This window comes from Salvelinus namaycush, chromosome 31 (assembly GCF_016432855.1).
Source record: "Salvelinus namaycush isolate Seneca chromosome 31, SaNama_1.0, whole genome shotgun sequence".
In the NCBI taxonomy this organism is placed as follows: domain Eukaryota; kingdom Metazoa; phylum Chordata; class Actinopteri; order Salmoniformes; family Salmonidae; genus Salvelinus; species Salvelinus namaycush.
In genome coordinates, this window is record NC_052337.1 from 15,502,980 (window position 1) to 15,520,544 (window position 17,565).

Here is a 17,565-nt window from a genome sequence, read left to right on the forward strand (position 1 = left end):
GAGCATGCGCAGAACAGCTGGCAAGCATGTTCACGGTAATGTTCAACCTCTCCTGGTCCCAGTCTGTAATCCACGTGTTAAGATGACCACAATCATTCCTGTTCCTAAGAACTCTAAGGCTTCATGCCACAATGATTACCGCCCTGTAGCACTCACTTCTATAATCATGAAGTGCTGTGAAAGGCTGGTTATGGCACACATCAACTCCATCATCCCAGCCACCCTAGACCCACTCCAATTTGCATACCGTCCCAACAGATCCATAGATGATGCAATCTCAATTGCTCTCCACACTGCCCTCACCAACCTAGATCACAGGAATACCGATGTGAGAATGCTGTTCATTGACTAAAGCTCAGCATTCAACACCATAGTGCCCTCCATGTTCATCACCAAGCTTAGGACTTGGGACTAAACACCTCCCTCTGCAACTGGATCCTGGACTTCCTAACAAGCCGACCCCAGGTGGTGAGGGTAGCCAACATCACCTCCACCTTGCTGACCCTTAACACAGGGGCCGCACAGGGGTGTGTGCATAGTACCCTCCTGTACTCCCTGTTCACCCAACACCATTATCAAGTTCGCTGACAACAAGACGGTGGTAGGCCTGATCACCGGCGATGATGAGTCAGCCTACAGGGAGGTGGTCAGTGACCTGGCAGTGAGGTGCTTCCTCAACGTCAGCACGAAGAAGGAGCTGATTGTAGACTACAGGAAACAAGGACGGGGGGGGGGTGCACACCCCCTTCCACATTGACGGGGCGGCAGTGGAGTAGGTAGACAGCTTCAGCTTCAATGTAGAAAATAGTAAAAATAAAGAAAAAATCTTGAATGAGTAGGTGTGTCCAAACTTTTGACTGGTACTGTATCTACCTCCATCACTCCAGTATCCCTGCATATGTAAATATGGTATTGGAACTGACTTTTTAAATATTTCCTGTATATATAGTATGCTTACTTACTTACTGTAAGTAAAAAGCCTAAGTAAGTCCTCATAAGTTGCATGTTTTTTGATTGACTACCTCATTTCTGTACCCCACTCATACAATTATCTGTGAGGTCCTTCAGTCGAGAAGTAAATTTCAAACACAGATTCAACCACAAAGACAAGGGAGGTTTTCCAATACCTTGCAAAGAAGGGCACCTATTGGTAGATGTGTAAACAAATATATATTGAATATCCCATGGTGAAGTTATTAATTACACTTTGGATGGTGTATCAATACACCCAGTCACTACAGATACAGGTGTCCTTCCTAACTCAGTTGCCAGAGAGGAAAGAAATCGCTCAGGGATTTCACCATGAGGCCAATGGTGACTTTAAAACAGTTACAGAGTTTAATGGCTTTGAAAGAAGAAAACTGAGGATGGATCAACAACATTGTAGTTACTCCACAATATTATCCAAATTGACAGAGTGAAAAGAAGGAAGCTTGTACAAAATAAAAATATTCCAAATCATGTATCCTGTTTATTAAAACAAGACATTAAAGTAATACTGCAAAAAAATGTGACAAAGAAATTAACTTTTTGTCCTGAATACAAAGTGTTATGTTTGGGGCAAATCCAATACAACACATTACTGAGTACCACTCTCCATATTTTCAAGCATGTTGTTGGCTGCATCATCTTATGGGTATGCTTGTCATCGTTAAGGACTGGGAAATTTTTCAGGATAAAAAATAAACGGAATGGAGCTAAGCACAGGCAAAATCCTAGAGAAAAACCTGGTTCTGTTTGCTTTCCACCCGACACTGGGCGATGAATTCACCTTTCAGCAGGACAATAACCTAAAACATAAGGCAAAATATACACTTGAGTTGCTTACCAAGAAGACAGTGAATGTTCCTGAGTGGCCGAGTTACAGTTTGACTTAAATCTACTTAAAAATCAATGGAAAGATCTGAAAATGGTTGTCTAGCATAAAGTAGACAAAAACACACAATAAATAAAAATAAGAAAAACATGATAAAGTAAGTAAGCATACTATATACAGGATAGAGGTAGATATGTATAGGGGTAAGGTGACTAGGCTTCAGGATATCTGATAAACAGAGTAGCAGCAGTGTATATGATAATAGTATGGGTGTGTAGATTCAGTATAAATGGCAGCAACAAGCTCTCACAGTCTCATGTCAGAATTAGACATTCATCCATGTTTCTCAAATATCAAATTGAAGGTTAAGTTTAGGCATTAACCCCCTGAAATATTAAGGTTAGGCATTAACTCCAAATGGTTAAGGTAAGGGTTAAGGTTTTGAACATACAACCTTTGGCACTAGAGGCCATCCCCACCATTCCTGTCCACAACCCCATAGAAAAACCCAAACCTACTTGAAGATAACAGCGCTCACTGTTGCCCCTAGTGGCCGGGTTCCACGTCATCTCCCAACGTCCTCAGACATGGATGGACGTTGAATTCTGACTTGTATCACGGTTGACCTGGCGGATAAATGTGTGTGCATGTTATGTGTGTGAGCAAAGTCTTTGTGAGCAACTTAAGTGTGTGTGTGCGTGCGTGTGTTGGAGCGTCAGTGTGCGTGAGTGTGTAGAGTCCTGTGATTCTGCATAGAGTGCAAAAATAAAAATTTAAATACAAGGGTCAACTCTGTCCGTTAAATATATTGAAGCAAAAATTACAGTCAAAAGCCTATCAGCAAAATATAACTAAATTTATTGAACATGAAGTTAGTTAACCTCGGTTTTCATTTGAAGTATCTTTTCATCCTTCATTTGTTTGTAACAATTATAAAGACTTTAGCAACTTTATGTACTTGTATTCAACTTCGTTCTGAAGTTAGGCGGTCACAGTCAGACAGATAAACATCTTGATTCCATGTTTAGCGGAGATCTTCTGTGAATAAAGTGAAACGGAAGGGCAAAAATGCATCACTTAGCCGTTCTAAATAACAAGCAACTTTAGTAATTGTGTTTTTTGGAAACAGCTCGGAATGGCTGCGGGAAGATGTTAAGATCATGCAAGAGTAATAAAGGCCCAGTGCACAAATTTTGAGGTATTTTTTTCCTGATTTATCATGGGGTGCTGCAGCACCCTCAACACCCCAACTTCCCGTGGCAATGCTGCACTGAGAATTAGCAATGTTCCTACTAAGGTTCTAACGATGAACTTAACCTTAAGATGCATTTGGGAAACTGGGCCCAGGGCTGCCAGTTCACTGATGGATGGGAGGAGAGAGGGAAGAGAGATGATTAGATAGCTGTCCTTATGCTTGACTTCCTCTACCCCAACACTTGTCCCTTCATCCAGACTGACAGAGATGGAGGGAGAGAGAGAGAGAGAGAGAGAGAGAGAGAGAGAGAGAGAGAGAAAGAAAGAAAGAAAGAAAGAAAGAAAGAAAGAAAGAAAGAAAGAAACAAAGGAGAAAGCTTCAATAAAAACGAGAAGCACAAAGAGAAGAAGAATGAGGATGAGCAGAAGAGAATAATAAAACAGGGATGGAGGGAGGGATGGAGGGATGGAGGGAGGGAGGGAGGGAGGGAGGGAGGGAGGGAGGGAGGGAGGGAGGGAGGGAGGGAGGGAGGGAGGGAGGGAAAGAGAAGAAGTTTGTTGAGATTCTGGCAGCGACACTGGGACTATCATTTCAATACATCAGGACAATGAATGAGGCTTTCAGCGAGCTGTAATAAGAATTTGATAAATCATGAGACCAAAATTAACCAGACGTCACAACAATGAGACTCCTCTGATGGATGGAGGGTGGGCCACGGCACAGATTACTCATAGAGGAAGAGAGGAGAGTGGAAGGAGAAGGGGAGGAGAGGAGGATGCATTGGGTCCAGCAAGGTCAAAACAGGGTCTGAGAGAGAGGAAAGGAGATGTGCCAGGCAAAGAGAGGGGAGAAGAAAGGGAGATAGGGATGGGAAAAGAGAGAGAAAAGAGGTAACAGACTGCAACTGAGAAGATATAGGAGGACAGAGATAAGAAAGGTGGGGCAGTGAGAAATAAAGAGAGGAAGAGAGAGGGGGGTGAGGGAGTGGACACTATTGGAGGCAGACATTATATCTGTCATATCTCTGGTAATGATCTTAGTAGTACTACAGTTATCACAGAACAGTTTATCTCTCCCTCCCCTCTCCCTCCCTAACTCCCTCACACTCTGCCTCCCTCTACCTCCCTCCCTCTTTCCTTCCCTCCCTCTCTCCAGCCCTCCTCTCTCTCAGTCTGGATTATATTTATTTATTTAACCTTTATTTAACTAGGCAAGCCAGTTAAGAACAAATTCTTATTTACAATGACGGCCTACCTGGCTGAGGGATGTTTATTTAATGAGCTCAGTCTGGAGGGGGTAATGGAATCTGCCCTAACACCATTAACCATGAGGCTTATCAGCTCTGCTCTGCATGAGGACACACATCAGCACACTGCACCCCTTTGTTCTCTACACCAGTGTTCTCTACACCACTCCAGTCCTCCAGTACCCCCAACAAAACACATTTTATTGTAGCCCTGGAGAAGCACACCTGATTCAACTTGTCAACTAATCATCAAGCTCTCGATCAGTTAAATCAGGAGATTTTGTTCGGGGCTACAGCAAAAATGTGGCCCCTAACACAGGTCTGGGATCAGATTACCCATGTAACTGCAGCCTAACCCTGAGTGTGAGGTTTTACAAAAAGTGGTAAAAAGCTAAAAGTGACTAGAGAACAGTACTAAAGGGGTAACTGTTTATATGTTGTTGTTGCTAAGTTGACATGGAGGACAGTCTTGTGATAAAGGGTTAGGAGGACTAGAGTAAGTTATGGTTAGTATTAGTTCAAGTACAAGTTATAGTTTACTTGCCATATTCCAGTTCAAGTTTATTGGCCATATCCAAGTTACATTTTGCCATATGTAATAACTATATTGGAAATAGAGGTCTCCCATTAAAACAGCCTTAAATTAGAGAGGTCTGATGATGGCTACACAGCCATGTAAATGAGCAGAGAGTTCTCATCAGTCATCCTGCCAGTCTCTCAGTCCCATTAGAATTATGACCATAATTGGCCCATGTATCCTCAGGCTACTGACTCCTCTCCTCTCTGATGGATCTACTTACAGCCCTACTCAGCCCAGCCACTCAACACTACGTACGTACGTACGTGCGTGCGTGCGTGTGTGCGTGCGTGTGTGCGCGTATGTGTGTGTGTGTGCGCACGTGTGCGTGTATGTGTGTGTGAGAGCTGGGTTGGACTGGTGTGTGTGATGTCATATGATCTGATATGTTGTGATCACCACAAGACTGTGTACTGCGGATCAGAAAGATCCCACTCCCTTTGTAATCAAGTGGATCCCAGACATCCCACACTTTAATACTATTAGTAAATTAGCCAAGCTGAACAGAACGAGACAAAGCATGGCTTCATGACCTTCTATAGTAATACTGTACCCTGGACACAACGTCTGAGTGGGAGAAACAAGCAACTAGAGAAGAGAAGAAATGTCTCTCATATGAAGCTCACTGGGATACTAATGGTCCTTATGAGAGTACAACATCACAACAATATAAATGGTTTTAATATTATAAATTTTAACATACATGTTTTGCCATTCTTCTTAGTACATGTACTCACCCTCTCCGTATCTCCTCCTCTCACCTCACCCCTTCACCTCAGTATATCTCTTCCAGTCTCTGTAGGGGCCTAGTTGTAACAGATAAAGGTTTGAGTTAACCTATTGAGACCCACAGTCACATTTTGGACTTCTAACTCCTTTTAAACAGTGTTTTTGATCGGTTGTACCGTTGGATTAGTCTATTTCTTCTGCATCTGCTGATACTAACCAATAGTCTGTGATTAATGAGGGCTGAGTTAGAGTGGTGTTTGTGAGACAAGGGCAGGTCCCGAAGGGGTCCGGGGACGGTTCTTCTCACAAAAATGTCTGAAGAGTCCAAATGGTTAGAGCTAAAAACTACTATGACCCGTCTATGAAAACCTGAGACTCTCACGAACACACACATGTACTTGTTCTATGACTCTCAGAAGCCACACAAGAGTTGTTAGAAGGTAAGGGGTTCCTCTACATAGAAGATCATAGGAAATCCCAGGACATGGTGTCTATAATACTGTAATAAGCTCACATACCTGATGTCGCAAACTCCAAACTCCACACAATTTCACTGACGAGTAAGATGTTAATTTCTCATGGAGCAAACAATTTCTGTACTCTTATAAATACATTATCAGGTTTTTGCTTAGAAGACCTTATTGGTTTGACATTAGTCAATAAAACTCATTAATGCAACTGTTTGTCAAATAGTTTTGTGTTCTACTTGTAACCCTGGTTGTCCTGAAAAATAAAATAAAATACTTCAATGTGATGCACAATATGAGGGCAGAACAAGCAGATTAATAAAATGAGTGAATTTCAACTTGTTTTGCTGTGGGAAGCCTGGTTACAATGGAGGAAAACAGGTCGGATAAATGGTGCTGTAATGGGACAGAGAGAGAGAGGAACACAGGGTCAGAGAGGATCATACAAACTAGGGACGAGTGGGGTCACCACTGAACCCAGCACCCCCTCAGTAACCACCAACATTCCAGAGAGAGAGAGAGACAGAGAGAGAAAAAGAGAGGGGGGAGAAGGGTGGAGAGAGACAGAGAAAGAAAGACAGCAGTGAGGGAGGGAGAGAGAGAGAGTAGGAGGTATTGGCAGGTGAGTGATGTGTGATTGGGTTGGTTGGTTTAATGATTGACAGCCAGGCCTTAGAGGTCAGTAGTTAAGTGATCCATTGAGTCTCAGAGGTACTGATTGACATCTGCTAATCACTTCATTGTCTCAGTGTTCTTTAATTAGACTGTGGGTGAATCTCAAGTCTCAATACTCCTCTCTCTGAAGTCTGCACTTGCTTGCTCACCATCTTGGATTGGATTAAGCTGAAGGACCTAGTGGGAGTGTCCAAAGGAAGTGTAAAAAATGTTGCACGTAGTACCTGAACATGTATTAAATAATATAAATATGTACAGTATCTCCATCTCGAACACCTGCAGGTTTTCCCTGTATGGTTTGAGTGTGAGCTCCCTTTGGATTCTATTTAGTTTTTTACCCTTAGCCGCGTACTATACAGCTTTGGCGCAGACTGACACTCATTTTCTCTGTAACTCAGAAGAACAAGGCTAAGAGATAGCTGTCGTCTCTGTGTCTGTAGGCTGGCGTTGACAGACACAGAGACACACACGCGCACACACACAGTCACAGAGCGCTGGCTCCTCACAATTCCATCATTAAGGGACACATACACACTAGTGTGCACACAAACACACACTGCACACCAGCTAAAATAATTTTGTGACCCTGAGATTTGAATCATATTCTACTTGACATGTGGCCTTCGCTCCAATTCTTCTACCAATGTAATTCTCTCCCTCCCTCCCTCCCTCTCTTTCCAGCCCGCTCTTTCATCCTCATCCAACTTTCAAGCTCGCTTTCCTGCTGTCAAACAGGATGTTTCTCTTCTCTCGCTTAGTGTCACACACTCTTGTGGAGGTTGTCTCCTGGGTGTCTGAGAGGGAGGACGAATAGGGCCGGGAGCCATCGATGTTCTGACACCCACCTCTGATACACTAATGTCCTCCTCCTACTCCGTACATCACTAATTTGGCATGTGGTTCACTAAGGAGCATTAACTGAATCAATTAGTTCATGTAAAAGTGGATCTTATTCTGAGACTGTGTGGTTATGATAATATCCTGAGAAGGAGTGTGTAATTGAAGTGAGCTGTCTGTTCATCGGGGGATGGAGCCATGGCCATACATTGGACAGTTACGTTTCTATAAAGCAAAACATAATTTCTCTTCCGTTGGCACTAGTCTAGTTTGTGGAACACTGGTGTGAAATTGTTAGCCAATGTCGCCACCTGGTGGACAAAGACTAAGCTCAACACTTTGGCTGAAAAACAAGCAACATCTAGGACACAAGTATGCACGCTCTTTTTATCCGTAAAATAAGTAATGTAAAGGATGGGAGGGAGCGATGCTAAGAAATAGAAAAAGTTGATTTTCAGAGAAGAAAGACTGTCTATTCTCAAGGTCAATGAATTTATTAATCAACACTACAAACAAACAAAAAGACAACAAACCATTAGGTTATTCTGTAACTACGGGCACAAACGTAAATATTCTACTCGACAGTGAATTAGATCGCTACACACCAGAAAGTTCTTATTCATTATACACCACTTATAAATGCACACACACGCGCAAAGGGTAATCAATCAGATGTCATTCATTTACAACCCTTCAGATACACACATAAGCCTCGCACACGTTTGTCATTTGATTATCTCAATGACTTGATATTACATTCAGATGCTACTTCTCTGTAGAGTAGCTAATGTTATCAAGCAACTGCGATTTGATACATAGAAGTCATGTAATAGCATGAATTAACACAAATCCATGTTAGCTGCAATGGAAGGGACATAGGGTAACTTTGGGAGAAGAGTGTACAAACAGTGATGTAAAAAATACAATTCTTGGCCATCAGCAGCACTCTTTCACATCTCTTCTTTCCTTCTCTCAAAATGTTTCCCCCTCATTTCTCTCTCTAAAAAATAGCCCCCCTCATCTCCCTCTTTCTAAAAACAATGCTCTAGACTTTCATAATTCACAGAACTATTAACTAACAGATCCTCCAGTTTTTTAATTTGACCTTAATTTAACTAGGCAAGTCAGTTAAGAACAAATTCTTATTTTCAATGACGGCCTAGGAACAGTGGGTTAACTGCCTTGTTCAGGGGCAGAATTTCAGATTTGTACCTTGGCAGCTCGGGGATTTGAACTTGCAACCTTGCGGTTACTAGCCCAACGCTCTAACCACTAGGCTACCCTGCCTCATGGGACAGATGCCTGTGGAACTTTTTATTTGGAAAGGGAGGTCTCTGATGATGACTTGCAACCCCCCCTCTCTGTCCCTCCTCCCGCTCCGGTGCGTCTCGGCGTTCCATCGAAGTATTCCGTCTGTCCTCCGTGCTGGTGACCATACTGGAAGCGGATGCGGAGCTCTCCGACGCGACAGCGAGGCAGGACGTCTGGGATCCACTCGATCACAAAGGGTGTGGGATCCTTCTGATCCGCTGTACACAGTCCTGTGGTGATCACAACAAATCAGATCATATGACATCACACATAGCAGTCCAGCCCAGCTCTCACACACACACACGCACACTGACCGACTTGGAGAAAGGTGCGTAGCTCCAGGGGTCGTATGGCCTGGGATCTGTCCGTCCGGCTGTAGCCCTCAGTGGGGTCAGTATGAAGAGGCTCGGGACAGCGGAACGGAGAGAAGGAACCATCACTGTTCTTCACAAAACTCTGGGTCAACTCCAGGGGCAGCTAGACAGACAGAGGAAGACAGAGAGTGGGAGAAGGATGCATGATGAGATAGAGAGAAAGTCACAGAGTGACTAAGACCAAAACATAACAACACCCTGTGGTAAATACATGACACGAGCAGTCTGAAGACCGTGTGAGTGGATGAGATGAAGGTGGGAGATGGGGAGGAGTGAAGAAGAGAGAGCTGACCTCTGGGGTGTCGAAGATGCGTTTCACCTGCATCAGGTTGGTGATGTGCCAGGTGTACTTGGGGAAGGAGCCATGGTGCAGATCATCATTCCTCACAAACGCTGACCAAAGAAAACAAAAAGATAAGATAACAAAACATGTTTCCCTTGTAACTTAACCTTAAAGTACCCACCAGTTTTAGGCTGTGTTTGGTGTTGGGTTAAGGTTTACCTGTAGTTGCGTTAGGGTTAATCTCTTTCCAAATCTCATCTTGATGACTCAAATATTGGAAGTCTGGAGAACTTCAGTATTGGATTTTGCATTTGAATGGGAGTGCTGGCTGTTAACGCTCACATTTGATTGTCTCAGAGTAGAAATTCAAATTAGTTGTTTTTTCCTAGTTTTGATTGTGCCTCTTTTCCTACCGGTTAGACAACATTTTAGTAGCCTATGCTGCCTTCTTTTTTGTATCGTATGCTAGTTAGCTTGTTGCAAGTCAGAAAATGTTTTAGAAACATAACCTCTGTTTGGAGCTCCACCCAATCAACATGTTTGATTGATTTGATAGGTGGCAATGTGTCACTGGCATTCATCTAGACTCCACCGTATTTTTGGCATCTTTCGGCAGACAAGTTCCCCAGGAGTTCGGAACAATGTAAACAAAGCCTGTGTGTCCGAGGCTGTTAGGGTTAGAGTAGGCTCATTTGTAGCGTTATACAGTGAGCTCCAAAAGTATCGGGACAGTGACAATTTTTTGTTGTTGTTTTGGTTCTGTACTCCAACATTTTAAATGATACAATGACTATGAGGTTAAGTGTCAGCTTTAATTTGAAGGTATTTTCATCCATATGGTGGGAAACAGTTTAGAAATTACGGCACTTTTGGTACATACTGCCCCATTTCAGGGGACCAACAGTATTGGTACCCTCAAATTAAAGCTGACAGTCTAGACTTTAACCTCATAGTCATTGTGTCATTTAAAATCCAAAGTGCTGGACTACAGAACCAAAACAACAACAAACAAGGGTCACTGTCCCAGTACTTTTGGAGCTCACTGTAGTTGAATTAGGGATGGCGTTGGGTTGTGGTTAGGGTTAAGGGTTACCTGAGGTAGCATTGGGCAGCCGTCTCTTCTTGGAGCCCAGGGACAGACGATACTGCAGGGCGTTGAAGAACACATGGGGGATGTGGAACACCAGAGGCTCCGGCTTACCTAGAGACAACAACATCTTTATCATCATCATCAATTAGACAAACACAGAGGGACGGAGGGCTGTGTGTGTGTGTGTGTGTGTGTGTGTGTGTGTGTGTGTGTGTGTGTGTGTGTGTGTGTGTGTGTGTGTGTGTGTGTGTGTGTGTGTGTGTGTGTGTGTGTGTGTGTTACCATCAAACTGGTAGTGCATGGTCAGGTGGATCCTCTCTGTAACGCTGGCTAGCCACTGCTGGAAGCCCAGGGTCACCAGGCTCTCATCCACAGGCTGGCTGTTCCCTGACACACACACACATCATAATTAATTAAAAGAGATAGAATAATATAATATTACCTTTTAATGCTCAAGAATCTGTGGTTTATTGGATACCGTTAAGGGGCAGAAAGGCAGTGAGAAACAGAAAGGGAGGACAGATGGACAGGACAGAGGCAGTGGGTAAGACACAGAGCGACAGAGAGAAAGGAGGCAGGCAGGCTGCACCTGTGTTCTTGAGCCCAATAGAAACAGGAGCACAATAACCAGGAGGTTTCCTCTGACAAGGCCTCCTCTACCCATCCTACCCCCACCCACCCTACAGGACATACAGCTGAATGGAGGGAGGAGAGAGAAGGGAGGAGGGACTTACAGGGGGAAATGAAAAAGAAAGGAGTGACAGAGGAAAAAGAGGATAGATGATCACAGAGGACAGATCGAGAGAAAAAAATTGTGCTCAGGCAGATTTCAAAGAACATAAAGAAGGTCCTATTTTCATGATGAGGCACTCGCACGTCTATTGGATGAACAGTGTGATTGACAGGGCAGCTCACCAATGAGGTGCTCTTCCAGACGGAGTCTCTTGGTTTTGTGAGCGGTGATTGGTTCAGGCAGCTGAGGTGGGCTGGAGCCACAGAGGACTGTGCAGTCAGCATTCTGTTGTATACCTGCAGTACAGATGACAACAGAGTCTCCTACAGGTACTGCAGTGCACACATACATACACCTTGAAATATTACACAAAGATCACACACATCAATCCCTCTCCTAGGGACCTACCATTGGAGCTGTAGTTGAGGAAACCTGTGAACTCTGAGGCCAGTTTCTCATCGCTGGTGAAGGCGCAAACACAGGCATAGAAGTGGAGGCAGAGGTATGGAGCTGCAGGGCCAGCATCAGCACCAGGCCGAGAGGTGGAGTCAGGTAAGACACCAGAGGAGACAACACCTGAGGACCCTCTCACCTCCCCATCCCCATTCTGGGAGGTTTCCACGGCCACTCTTCCCTCTGCCGTACCTCCTCTGACACCCCCCTGACAGGAACACTGAAACACAGCCCCCTCTCTGACCTTCCCCTTCCCCTTCCCCTTCCCCCCAGCAGCAGACCCCCCCGTGCCTACAGTTAGGTGCAGCAGCCCCAGAGGATGACTTGGTCCACTGTGACATTTCACCACCAGAGTATCTTTGTTCACCCGCTGAACCAGGGGTCCCGGGGACTCAGTAGCCAACCTCCAGAGCTCTTCCCTGGCCTCGGCTGAGGCCTGAAGCCCCTCCAGGATAGAGCTCTTCAGGGGGAGAGGGGTGGCCTGCGCCTGGCACTCCATGGCCTGCTTCACGTGGACACAGGGAGTGACGGAGTTAGACAAGCCAGGCTTGGAGGGGGGGTTGGTCAGAACAGCTGCCTGCTGTGACTGGCTCTGGCCTGACCTTTGACCGTTGGCATGGCGGCAGGTGGGCAGGAAGCAGCGGCCCATGTTGACCCGGGTCAGCAGAGTCGCCCCTTCACTCGTGGCAATGGCCGTATCAGTGGGGACAAGCTCTATGAACCCCCGCTGTGTTGCAGCCGCTCCCACCCCTCTCACTCGCTGACAGACAGAGAACACCTGCGCACCTCCACCTGAGGATTCACCACCTCTTCCTTCATCTTCCCCTCCTCCGTCAATCACCACCCGCACCACCTCCATCGCCCCTCTCTTGGCCCCTCTGCCTCCCCCCACAGCCCCCCCATCTCTGAAGACAATTCCACAAGCCTTGTTCTTGCAGCTGAGCCCACGGGTGCCGTTGAAAACGCCACACTGGGGACACTTCCTGATCCCTCGTAGAGTGGGCTTGCCCAGATTGGACAGAAAGGAGGGGGTGGTGCTGGTAGCAGTCTTCTTGCTACTCTCTCTCTGCTTTGAGCAAAGGTTGGGGGGTGTAGGGGCAACCACCGATGCAGGAGGTGAGGTCACTGCCACGCCAGACTCCATTTGGGCAGCCGGACTCCACTGGCAGTTGGCCTGAAGTCTGGAAGACAGAGTAGGTCTGAAAAGAGAACAGATACAGCCTGATCTAATTTCAGCAAGTAGATATTACTGTAATCAATGTGATCAAAAAATAACTTAGGCCATAATGCAATATTTTGTTCCAGTCAAGCCTTTGTAGGCCTTTATCGCGTTTCCTTATGTAATCAGAAATAAGTGTTGTTTTTTTACAAAATATGACAAATAATTTATCATTAAAAAACGGTTACTTTTCAACACATGTAACTTTGATAAGAAAGGAATAGAAAAGCCAATTTATGTAGGATGACATTGTTCCTGAAGTGAACAATAACGGTTCGTAAAATGGGTCCATAATTATACCAGACGCATCGCAATCTACTGCTCCACGCCTGTGTTTGGACCATGATTGGTTACAGCTGAATGCATACCTGTGTTTTTTTCACTACCTATAATCCTGGTGCTGTATGGTCGATCCAGTTTTCATACACAAACCTCCTCTTCCCCTCGACCGTCGCCATTCCTCCTTACATCCGTGTCTCCGCATTGCGCCTGTAACGAGCTTCCTGATTGGATAGGGTGTTGGACAATGACTTATACATAAAGTAGATGTTTAATCCACCGTACGTCCATCTTGGTACTCCCCCACGGTTGTAAAATAGTAACGACGTATTTTTGTAAGTACTAACTCCACAGATAGCAAAGACCTATTACTAGCTCATTGTTCTAAATCCGCAAAGGTTCATTGGACAAAGCCTATGCGGAAATGAATGGTGTTTTTGGATAAATGCTTAAAATAAATGTGGTAAACACAGGCTTAAACCATATTCTCATGGGACTAGTATTACTATATAACGTCGGTTATGTAATAATAACCCTAGCATGTCCGTTTTTCCAGTGGACGATTTGGAGAGGATTAGTTTTACCAAACTGCCCTGTAATTTTTGGGTGTTTTCTCATTCTCAATTGACCATTATGACGGACACTCAGAGGCTCTTCTAGGCGTGAAAATATTTCAAATGTCTAGGGATAACCTAATATTGGCCTAATGGCCTTCAGTTCGGAGAAAGTACAAATAATAATTCATATCAATAATAACCATAAACGGTAACCTATGCAGACCTGACGTATTTAGCAATGTATCAATTTATTGGCACAATATCGTCCACTTCATATTTTAAAAGAGAAGTATGGCACTAGAAAAGTGTATATGTGACAAAACAGATTATCCATCTGTAGGCTAGTGCATAGCGCTTTGTTTTAAGCATAAATGTGTTCCCCATGTTCATACCCAAACTGGGTGCAGCACCAGTTAAACTGTAATATCCCTAAAAACACAGGGATGACGATTCGCCAAGGATAAGTATTATCAGAAGACCTTGGAGTCTGCCGAAAAACAGTAGGTTTTTACGGCTGGGGTAATAACCTTCCTGACAAATAAAAATGACTGACATGGCAGTTCGGACAAAACTAAATTAGGGATGTGGTGATTAGTGCTCGTGGACATAATTACATTACCTGAGCTCCCCAGTAAAATGTATTCTGTCCGAATATGGCTTTATAAGATCTTATACATTTTGTTCTAGGATAATCATCAGATGTCACTTTTTTGTTAATTTTGAAGCATTTATGTCATTTAAAAAAGCACATAAAGCCTTCATAATTCAAAAAGGTCAGGTTAACTGACATCTCATAGAACAAAACGTATATCATCTCTTAAACTTGTTAACCTCAGACCTTATTTTCGCATTTATCCCAAAAAACCTATTCTTTCCCCATTCATTTTCACCATAGGAATGGCTGAATGAACTCATTTCCGGGTTTTAGGACTACAAGCTGGCGAGCTCTATAGAAATGCATTTAATGACTACATTGTTTTTTCTATTATTACAGACACCTTCATGCAAATACTTTAAAATTGTGAGCTATACATAAAAATATAAAAGTCCTTAAAGTATATGTTTTAGGTCAATGTTACCGTTATTTGTTGTCATTCTGCCCCTGAACAAGGCAGTTAACCCACTGTTCCTAGGCCGTCATTGTAAATAAGAATTTGTTCTTAACTGACTTGCCTAGTTAAATAAAGGTAAAATTAAAAAAGGCATTCCTATGGAGGACTGCTCCTACTGGGGAGTGCAAATATGGCTGACCAGTGGCTTCAAAGCCACTCAAATGGTCACTACAGAATAAGCAATAAAATGTTTGTTGCCACGTTCACATGCTAGTCAGATCTAGATAACTTGGACATTTACGACTTGCTATCTGGTTGGCGTGTTCAACCAGTTAGGAAATCTGATATTTCCGACTAGCAAGTGAAGGCAGCACATATACATTACTGGTGTTGGTCACAGGGCCGAGATGAAAGCCCTTTTCAGAGAAGAGAATCAAGCGACATGTAGTTTCTATCTTGTTCATACCTGTAGATCAGAAATTCAAACACAGCTTTGGTCAAGTGTATGTAGGCCTGCCCTGCTCTTGTAATTCCAGTTTCTGTTAATTACAAAACGTGTTATCTGATGACAAAAATCAATGGATCTGAATACTACAAGTAGAAAAGCTCATTGTAAACAAAAAAGCATTTCTTTGCAAGACTGGACCACCTCTCACAATACTCTCAACTCAAGCCTGTAAAAACAGAGATAGAAATATGATCCGTTTCCGCAAGCAATGTTTATAAGCATCAGCATTTTAATGGGACAAAGCAAGAACACGTTATAGCATCAGCAACATAACCCCACCCCCAAAACATAAGGTCTATCCTTAGGCACTGCCTACTCTATGATAAATTGGTTGGTTAAAATTAAATTAACTCAAAATAAGGCAACACAATGGGTCTCATCCAACTGTATTATTTAAACAACTCCATGGGGGGAGGGGGGGGGGGCACAGTGCAAAATTATGATCCATTCAAGTTTTTTTTTTTTTTTTTACGTTTGATAACTATTTACTACTTTGTCATAAAAAAAACACCAAAAAGTTCAATATTTAGGTTTTATACACAGAATAACTTTAATTCTACATTACTTTTCAGTATAGATCATTTTTGCACTGCCGTTCGCTCTCCTCAGGCCCCTGGAAGAATCAAATGTTGCACTGTCCCTACATTGTAATGGACTAGCATTTAGCAGTGATGCTAATATGCCCCAGTCTAGTTTAAATCCCCAGCCCTGGCCGTCAAAAAGCAAGCAAGCTTCCATAATTAACATGAGGTTTTTCCCTCTTTATACAGCGTCAGAACAGTTGAACAGACTTTGTTGGGTTATTTACATACAAAACAGTATACGTACGTACGCCCTCCTAAAACAAGTTTCAAAAGGAAAAAAGTGGAATGCAAAACAATTCAAAATACCTAGAATTTGTGTAACATCAAATTTTGTGAAAAGGTAACTAAGTAATAGTATTGTGCAATATTTGTCTGCCTTTAAAAGAAAGAAGAACAGTGGCAGTAATCCCTGCAATTGTTTCTTAGTTGAGATATTGAAATTTTTAAAAAAAAAATACAACAGTTGACATCCATTTCATTCGTTTTTTATAAACATAAAAAACAAAAAGGTTCTTACATTTCACATGATTCCATGGAGTCATTGCTTTAAACATTTCTTTAAAATGAGTCCCAAAACAAACAAAAAACAAAAAGGCAAAGCTCGTTTCTTAACGATATCAGCAGTGGAAATCGTTCTAAACAAACCAACGAGAAAAAGCAAATCCAAAATAAGTCTTTATCATTTAATAGTACTTTAATTAAAAATGGCATAGTCCTTTTTGATTCATGAGTCAGTTGTAGGGTGTGTGTACGCATGTATACAGTACCAGTCAAAAGTTCAGACACCTACTCATTCCAGTTGTTTTTTTTGTTTAACTATTTTCTGCATTGTAGAATAGTGAAGACATCAAAATTATGAAACACCTATGGAATCATGTAGTAAGCAAAAAAAGTGTTAAAGTAATCAACATATATTTTATATTCTTCAAATTAGCCACCCTTTGCTTTGATGACAGCTTTGCACCCTCTTGGCATTCTCTCAACCAGCTTCATGAGGTAGTCACCTGGAATGCATTTCAATTAAGAGGTGTGCCTTGTTAAAAGTTAATTTGTGGAATTTTCCTTCTGATTACTTTGTGGAACTTTCCTTCTGAATGCCTTTCAGCCAATCAGTTGTGTTGTGACTAGGTAGGGGTGGTATACAGAAGATAACCCTATTTGGTAAAAGACAAAGTCCATATTATGTCAAGAAAAACTCAAATAAGCAAAGAGAAATGACAGTCCATCATTACTTTAAGACATGAAGGTCAGTCAAAGCGGGACATTTCAAGAACTTTGAAAGTTTCTTCAAGTGCAGTCGCAAAAACCATCAAGCGCTATGATGAAACTGACTCATGAGGACCGTCACAGGAATGGTTGACCCAGAATTACCTCTGCTGCAGAGGATAAGTTCATTAGAGTTACCAGCCTCAGAAATTGCATCCCAAATAAATGCTACACAGAGTTCAAGTAATAGACATCAACTGTTCAGAGGAAACTGTGTGAATCAGGCCTTCATGGTCCAATTGCGGAAAGAAACCACTACTAAAGGACAGCAATAAGAAGAGACTTGCTTGGGCCAAGAAACACGACCAATGGAC

General features: G+C 43.0%; 1 protein-coding gene across 1 annotated transcript; it reads right to left on the minus strand.

Annotated features, from left to right (window-relative positions):
- Window positions 1-8,020: 8,020 nt before the first annotated feature.
- On the minus strand, window positions 8,021-13,484 carry c31h2orf42 (chromosome 31 C2orf42 homolog). The gene is made up of 8 exons (XM_038971056.1): window positions 13,374-13,484; window positions 11,742-12,985; window positions 11,516-11,629; window positions 10,883-10,987; window positions 10,604-10,711; window positions 9,520-9,620; window positions 9,168-9,330; window positions 8,021-9,083 (listed from the first exon to the last, which is right to left on the minus strand). Exons 2-8 carry the CDS (start codon window positions 12,928-12,930, stop codon window positions 8,857-8,859), a joined length of 2,007 nt encoding a protein of 668 aa, XP_038826984.1. The 5' UTR covers window positions 12,931-12,985; window positions 13,374-13,484; the 3' UTR covers window positions 8,021-8,856.
- Window positions 13,485-17,565: the final 4,081 nt, after the last annotated feature.

What these genes read in the sequence shown, in the direction of transcription:
- c31h2orf42 (XM_038971056.1), bottom strand. Translation starts at nt 12,930, where the DNA reads ATGGAGTCTGGCGTGGCAGTGACCTCACCTCCTGCATCGGTGGTTGCC. An exon ending in CCTCAACTACAGCTCCAATG is followed by an intron (nt 11,630 to 11,741) that starts GTAGGTCCCTAG and finishes TCTGTACTGCAG; the next exon opens with GTATACAACAGAATGCTGAC. An exon ending in GCTGCCCAATGCTACCTCAG is followed by an intron (nt 9,621 to 10,603) that starts GTAACCCTTAAC and finishes TTCTTTGGTCAG; the next exon opens with CGTTTGTGAGGAATGATGAT.